Below are 8,168 nucleotides of genomic sequence, written 5' to 3' on the forward strand. Positions count from 1 at the left end.
CACCCCACCTGCTACAAACAGCATTCTTCCAGGCCTCCAAGCCTTCCTTCGGCGCATATTTGGATTGGCCAGTGTTGTGTGTTTTTAATAAAACTTCATCTTGCTCTGGTCAGGTAGCTCAGTTAGTTAGAGCAACATCCCAATATGCCAAGGTTGTGGGCACATACGAACATCAACCAATAACTGCATAAATTAAAAACAAAACAAAACAAAACACGTCATCCTGCACCAAATTGAAAGCATTACAAAAGAGTGGCCTCAAGAAGGGGAGAGTGTTAGAGGCGTCCCCAGATTATCTCAGATGTTGTCATCAGGCTGCCATACCAGCAAAGAGCAGGAACCCCATTCCTCTCCCACCACGTGGCTTCCGTGACAGTCTGCCTGCACCATGCCTCCCACAGGCTCCTGGGAGGGCCCGAGGGACCACACTCTGTATTATGGTTCCCATGGTGCCAGGGAGCCCATTTGCAGGTGCACGTCCACGCCTGGCCCTGACGCGGTCCTGACTTGTCATTGCCTCGGTGAGAAGAGCAGGACACGCCTGCCCATGCCACCAATTTTTCTACAAAACGCACTGTCCTCTCTTCCAGAGCAATACAAGCTGCTGAGCGACCACATCGAGCAGATGGCCGCCGAGTAGGCCACGGGGTCGCCCAGGGCACTCCTCAGGACCGAGGGGCTCCGCTCTCCTGGGCAGCGACTGGCTGTCACCCACCTGATGACCCTGCATGACGCCGGCAGCACCCAGCGCCGCCCCAGGCTGCCCCAGAACTAGCGGTTAGAAGACCCCGCTGCCCGCCTCCCCTCCCCCTCGCCTGTGTCTACTCCCCCGCTCACGTGCCAAAGTGTCCCTGGACTGCGTGACTAAAACGAGGTGACGTCCACCCTCCCACGTGCCAGGCCTGTGGCGTGGAATTGAAGGAAGAGGAAGGAGGCCAGGACCAGGGTGGGCACAGGGCGGTGTCTGCCCGCAGCCCCTGCAGGACAGGGGGGTGCGTGGGAATGCACACAGGCAGCCCTGAGCCAGCCACGATGGCACGGCAGCTGGAAGGCGGTCTGGGGCTCTGCTTCGGGCTTGGGCAGGGCAGGCTCCCATCCGCTCCTGCTGCGCGGGCGTGTGGCGGGTAGGGCCTCTCAGTGCTGGTCCACGCCGGTGCTGGCTTCTTCCTGGCTCCCCCCCGCCGTGTCACAGGGACCAGAGTCACAGGAATCTCCAGGAGATTCTCATTTAGGGCGGGAGAGAGGCCAGCGCAGAGGGCCTGGCCTCAGTCTGTGTGGAGCACCCGAGAGGTCACCGCAGCGGTCAGCCCAGCGTGAGGGGTCTGCCTCGCCGTCGGAACTGTCCCCCGTCAGCTGGCAGCGCCCTCTCGCTCGCTGGGAGTAGCCTCAGCCGTCCGTCCCAGGAGACAGCACAGGAAAGAGAGTTCTTCAGTGAATGCAAGACAACCGCCCTTTCTCACAGCAAACAGTGCTGCTCTTCGTTTCAGAGAAGGGACACAGCTGGGCGCTGGCGGCTCCTGGTGGCGGCGGTGTGAGGCCTGCTAGCAGAGGGCAACAGAGTGTTCCGCCCTCCACCCCTGGCAGCCTTGGGGAAGCGCCTTTCCCTGCTGCAGCCCAGGCCCCATTGAGCTCTTTCCTGCAGGTAACCCCTCCCCCACCCGGTGCCTGGGAAGCAGGGCTCCTCCCTGAGTGTGTACCAGGCATGGCTCACCAGCCAAGCTCACTGAAGTCGGCCAGCAAGCGTCCGGCATGCTGGCTCCTCCAGTGGGAATTTCTCAGCCTCGTTCCCCGTGGGCACTGACCTTCAGATGGGCTCCTGGGGCTGTCTGTCCCCCGTCCTGTTTTCCCTACTACCTCCTCCAGCTGGAAACCACAGCACATGACTGTCTCCTCTCGAGCACAGCAGATGCATGCCCGGTGGTCACTCATCCAGCCAGTGCTCGGACGGACCGGCACTGATGGAATGCCTCCCTGGAAGGTTCTAGAGAAGAGCAGGTGCTGGCAGAGCCATTGAACGCACGTCTGGATGATCACGAGAAACGTGTGGTCTGAGTGTGTGGCGTAAATGTCATCAGCCGAAAGCGTGTGTGTGTGTGTGTGTGTGTGTGTGTGTGTGTGTGTGTGACGTCAGCCTCCCTGGCGAGGTCACTAAGCGAGCACAGCTGTGCTGCTGGTGTGCCTGCCGCCGTGTGTCTGAAGGTTGCACAGGCAGGCGTGTCCTGCCCCCAGCCCCGTTTCCAGGCCCCAGTGATGGCAGGGTCTCTAGGAAAGCATTTGGGAGAAATAACAAAATGGAAGGGTGTGTGGACCTCCCTCATCCAGTGCCTCCTTTAGGTAACTCATCCCCCTCAACCATCCAGCCCTGAGCCCTGGATGCGCTGCTGTGCCCGCTCCGCACCCCTCTAGGACCAGGGCTTCCCCGAGGTCTGTCCGAGCCTGCAGGGCTGCGGAGGCCCCTCAGCTTGCCCGTGTTGCTTTAGCAGTCATTTCCGAGCAGCTGAGATGAATTAAGATTTCAAGACGCCCCAAGCGCTTAACCCTGTGCTCCAAGGTGTTGGTGGGAAGCTTTGGTTAGCGTGGTTTCTGGAGGAAGAAGGGTGTGTTCGGAGTCTTTCCCGGGAGCTGCGGGGTGGGGCCGGAGCGGCCTTCAGGAGGAAATGCAGCTTTGGCCTCTATGGGCTTTTCCAAACACTTTAATTCCCAGAAGATCTGGAGACTTTTTTTTTTTTTTTTTAATATATTTATTAATTTTTTACAGAGAGGAAGGGAGAGAGATAGAGAGCTAGAAACGTCGATGAGAGAGAAACATCGACCAGCTGCCTCTTGCACACCCCCTACCGGGGATGTGCCCGCAACCAAGGTACATGCCCTTGACCGGAATCGAACCTGGGACCCTTCAGTCCGCAGACCGACACTCTACCGCTGAGCCAAACCGGTTTCGGCTGGAGACGTTTTTTAATCAATCAGAAGATCTGGAGACATTTTTTAATCAATAGGCCCCTGGAGGTGGCAGTTGAAAGTGGAAGAAAGGGTTGCTTTGTTTTCCCCTATGAGTCCTGTTGTCATAGATCCAGCTCCTCATTGGGGGCCGGGAGGCTAAGTCTGGCCCTAGAGGTGCTGCCTGTCATGCTCAGCCCCACAGGGAGCGCTGGCTGAGACCCTGGTGCGGCCTTTGGCTGAGCATTTCACCTCAGACTGCCTCCTGCAGGAGCGGCTCCTTAGAAGGCTGGCAGTTTGCCTCAGTGGTGTTTCCTCTCCTCTCTGTGACGAGGTCTCCTCCCTCCAGGGCCTGGCAGAGCAGAGGGGAAGGGTCTGGGGGGGCGAGCAGATCCAGGACGCACTCTCAGAGGCCCTAGTGAGGAGCTGGCTCACCCTGTGCGCACACAGGACGCTTGGGTCATAGAGCTCTGAGCCCTTCCCGTAAGCCCCTGAGCCTGAGCCTGGAGCAGGAGGCTTCAGGTGGAGTCCAAGGGGAGCGGTTCCGGTCCCAGCAGGTGCAGTTTCCCAGGCCCAGCCATTAGGCCCGCCATTCGCAGTGCAGCCCAGCTTTCCTGCTGGCTGCCCCGGGCTGAGGCATAGTGAGCCAGAGAACATGTGACGCTCGCAAGGGAGACGTTCCTGCTTGGAAAACGGAGGTTGAAACGCAGCCTTGTATGTTTTTAAGCTTTGTTATAATTTTCACAAAGCTTGTGGGTATTAAGTGGGGCCACGTTAGTATTCTGATTGCGTGTGTGTGTGTGTGTGTTTAACCAAAGGGAGGGAGAGCCAAATTCTGATATTGTAAGTACTTTGTACAGTGAGATGAATAGTCTGAGCTTCCTATTGCCAACGGAAAGAAAAGTGGGCCAAGAGGCTCTTACGTCACAAAAGGACTGGGAAAGGAGTCCACTTCCTAGTTCTGCTCCCAATGAAGGCCTGGGTGTTGGGGTTAACCCCGAGAGCCCCGGGGCTGCCGGGCAGAGGCCAGGCTGGGAGTCAGGCACCTCTCCGTGCCCAGGGATACCGCGGGATTCATGTGGCTACAGGGCAGCAGCTGCAGATTCGCTCTTTCACGGACCATTTTATGTGGCTAATTTACCACCCGGCCTCCTGATGCGAGAAGCACGCCATTCATCTGCACAGGAGTTGGCCCTGGGCTCTGTCTGGCCTGGGTGTTCGTGACCGGAAGTTAGGGCCACAAGCTGCAAGCCTGGCCCTCCTGGGCATTCCTATGCCCTAACCTTTGGCTTTTTAATTAGGGAGTAGCCAGGTAGACCCATGGTTAGGTCAGCTTGATTGCCAAATTACCCCAAACTTAAGACAGCTATGCAGCAGGGGGCTGAGTCCTTAGCCCAGAACTGAGGGAGTTTGGGAATCAGGGAAAGGGCAGGAGGGCTTGAGGCCCAGCCCCAACCTCAGGAGATGGGTGCAGTACGTCCCGCCCACCACGCCCAGCAGGTCCAAAGGTTTCATTAAACCAGTGGCTGCCAACCTTTCGGACCTCATGGACCACCAGTGGTTCTCGGACCACTGGTTGGCGACCGCTGGTCTAGAGCTAATCTCCTCTCACCTTCCTCAACCGTAGATGAAACTGGTCCAAGTTTCATCTTCTCGCCCCTCCCACACCTTCCCAGCCTTTGGTTCTCCTGGCCATTGCTCTCAGAACTCAGCCAGCTCACCCAGCTTTTCTATAAACCATTTGTTCCTTTTCTCGGGGATGTTTTATTTGAACGGCTTTCCGCCCAGCTTCCCCGTGAAGGGAAGTTGTGTGACCAGAAGTACCTCTAATGGACTGGTGTGCGGTGTTCAGGCCCCAGGCAGGGCAGCGCTTACTTAGCCACACGGGCCATGTGTCCGGACGTCCTTACCCCCGTGTGGCCGGGAGTAGGAGCGTGTTGGTTCTCCGGAGAACAGATGGAGGAATCATTTCCAGGCTGTTCACACCCAGCGAATACAGCCATGCCGAGACCAAGGCAGGCTCTCAGGGGTGTCCCCTGCCCTTTCTGGGCCTGTCCGTCATACTCCTCAGGAGGGATGGTTCCCTGGGTAACCAAGCTGGTGTCAGCCTGTGTCCCCGTCAGCCAGCTGGTGAGTGGAAACCAGGATTGAAGTGGGGCAGAGCTCCCAGTGCCGGTACTTGGTTGCTGTGGGAAATGCATCGTTTTCAGGAGCTAGCCGGGATGGTCTGGGCCTGCTCTTCCTGTCACACACACAGCTCTCTCGGGGCATCTGCCCCAGGGGGAGCCAGACCCTGGCTTGACCTGCAGACTCCAGGCGTTGACAAGGCCAGTCAGACCTGAGCCCTGTAGCCTGGAGCTCCTCTGTGCTGCCCCTGACTGGGGTTTGCACTTTAACCATAAAGAGGACTCCTGCTAGCAAATCCCCGTGGCCCTGTGGGTCAGTCCTAGGATGGGGGCTGGGCCATGTGCTCATGAAAGGAGAACCGGACGTGGAGTGTGCACGGTGGTTCCACACGGGGCCTGATGGGTGGGGTCCTGACCTGGAGACGGTAAGGCTTATGTTCCCCTGCCCGTGAGGTCATGAACGAGCCCGGGCTGTCACTTCCCAGGGACCCCTTAAAGACAAGCCAACATTTGAGCATTAGAAAATGCCAGAATTTCAACAACAGCATGATCCCCTGAGAACCCGTGAGTGGGTTGGGACATCGGTCGCCTTTGTGACACGCTTGGCTCCCACTGGGGCTTCAGGTGGGGTTTACACACGCGCATCCCCGTTTTCTCTCTCACCCAGTTTGTCTCACGCCTACGCCTGCCTCTGGACATCACCTTTCGGAGCTAAGGCGGCGTTCGGGGGCGGGCCTTTTATGTGTTGCGGTTGTACAATGTGTCCCACTGGGTGATGCTCTGCAAACTGTACTTTTGGTCGACAGAGTTTCACGGTTGAGGATCTCAGAACGGTGCTGAAATGAAGCACTTCTGTTGCTGGGAGGAAAAAGAATGTCTGTATATTGCACCTCGGACTGTCAGAAGGTGGAGACTGAAATAAATTATCGTTGAAGAAAAAGTCAGGCTGCCTGGTTGCTGCTTGTTTACATATCCCCAAGAAATTGCAATCTCAGTGATATCAGAGGCTTTTCAGAGAATAACTTTTTTTCTGAAGTCAAATAGATGTCACCATGTAGGGAGTGTCCGGGTCTTGTCCAGATGTGTGCGTGTCATGGGAAATGCCAAGAAGAGATTCCTCTGGATGATAACGAGCCTGGAGCTGTTTGGGCACTTGGGGGTAGGTCCTAGTGAATGGAGTGGCCCCACCTGGACTGAGCCTCAACCCAGGGCCTCCAGGACGCCTCAAGCCCCTTCCAGCTGGAATCCTAACCCTGCATTTCCTCTGAGCCAAGCTGCTCGCCTCTTGCATTTGGGGGTTTGAGGGACAGTACTGGGAATTGATGGAAGATCCTACCCAAAACTAACAGGAGGTTTGTTTATTGGTCCTTTCCAACTTGGCTTGACAGGTTCATTTTGTGAAATACTTGGGCTTTTGTTTTTTTCTAATTAAAAGAAGTTAGTAGCCTCGTTCTAATGCTCTGGCCCAACCAGGTCTGGGAGGTGAAGTGAGGAGCAGGGAAGGGCCTGGAGAAGGAGTCCTTGGTACTAAAGCCTGAAACAACAGCTCGGCTCGAGGGGCCCAGGGCAGACGGTTCCCCACACGGTGAGGGGGGCTGGGCATGCTCCCTGTGCTCAGTGGGTGTGGCCCACCTCCACGTGCCCCGCTCTCCCACCCAGACTTGACCCCAGCCCCTCTTAACCATACACAGAGGGACAGCCTGGATGGCGGATGCCCCAGCTTGGATATCACATCTGATGTTTCCCCTGGGGCTAGGAGTATCCCACCAGCAGGAGTAGCTCAGGGCTAGATTCAGAGGCAACTCCAGTGAAGGGGAAGGACCCCTGTGATGGGCAGCGGAACCCTGCAGAGCGGGGCAGGGCGGGAGGCCCAGGTCCTATTCCACCTTTCCCATAACTCCGCCAAATCATTGTTTAGTCCTCAGTTTCCTCACCTGTAAAATGGGAAGGAAATCATCATCTATCCCAGAAGGTTCCTGTGAGAATCAAATGCAGTATATGCAAATGCAACATATGCAAATGACAGAGTTGTGCTTATCACCGTCCAATCCAATCCCGATCTCTCGTTTTCCTGATGGGAGGCATACCTATGGGAAGGGTCCTACCCATTAAAGAGAAAGAACCAACGTGTTCTGTTTCAAGTTTATAGGAACAAATTTAAAATGTAGTATTCAAAATTCACAAACTAAATAGAAAAGGAATTTAAACAAATAAGCTTTCAAGTGTTGTTTCTTTGCAAGTTGCAACCTTTTACTGACTTTAGCAAAGCTTAAACCTGCACTCACACTTCCGGAACTCCGAGCGATGGCTTTTCCCCTGAGACTCGTGCTGCTCCTGTCGGCCGCGTACCTCCAGCTCCCCTGCCTCGGCGCCAGGTGGCTCTGGTCCTCTGAAGAAGCCTCTCACCTCTTCCCAGACCTGGGAGAAGAGCCTTGCTCTGGAAGTCATTTCTTCACGTCATGAGACGTGACTTCCTCACACATCTGCACAGATTGCTTGGGGAGCAACAGGGTGAGTTTGCTCAGTGAGGAGGAGGGGAAAGCAAGGGATGCAGAGGAAGGAAGACCACCCAATCCAGTGGCTCAGGGAGACCCTGGAGTCATGCTGCTTCCGGCTCTACCCACCCCACCTCTTACCTGGGGCCCCAAAAGAGAGAAGTTAGAAGTTTTGTTGCCAGTTTCCAAGTGACCCCCAAGGAGATGGTGACAAGGATAGACAGCTGTCCAACCCTGTACCTAGGAACAGTTGTTCTCTGGGTATGTTGGGGCCAGAGGGGAAAGGGAGAAGTCAACTTATTTAGTGAGCACCTACTCTGTGCCAGGCACCATCAGGCTCCAGGACTACCAGATGAAGAAGCAACTTATTCATCAGTGGGGTTGGGGCACAACTGAAGTTTTAAAAACTACATTTACATGTGTGTATGTGTGTGTGCATACATATATATGCTTATCGTATCAAGTATAAGATAAAAGATATAGTTGAAATGTGAATATATATAATATGTAATACAATCTATGAATATGGTATTTTATAAATTACCTATGATATAGAGAATTTAGAATGCTTTAGTTACTTTTAGAATGTCCTTCTGGGTGGAATCGGGGT

General features: G+C 55.3%; 1 protein-coding gene across 3 annotated transcripts in view; it reads left to right on the forward strand.

Annotated features, from left to right (window-relative positions):
• Window positions 1-6,007, forward strand: part of KIAA0513 — a 54,179-nt gene extending 48,172 nt beyond the window's left edge. For all 3 annotated transcript variants that reach the window (XM_084905596.1, XM_084905598.1, XM_084905597.1), the window contains one exon: window positions 591-6,007. In XM_084905596.1, coding sequence (XP_084761722.1) covers window positions 591-640 — 50 coding nt within the window. In that variant the 3' untranslated portion in view covers window positions 641-6,007. The remainder of the gene's footprint in view (window positions 1-590) is intronic.
• Window positions 6,008-8,168: the final 2,161 nt, after the last annotated feature.

Source organism: Pipistrellus hanaki (assembly GCF_964339955.1).
Source record: "Pipistrellus hanaki genome assembly, chromosome: 15".
Classification (NCBI taxonomy): Eukaryota; Metazoa; Chordata; class Mammalia; order Chiroptera; family Vespertilionidae; genus Pipistrellus; species Pipistrellus hanaki.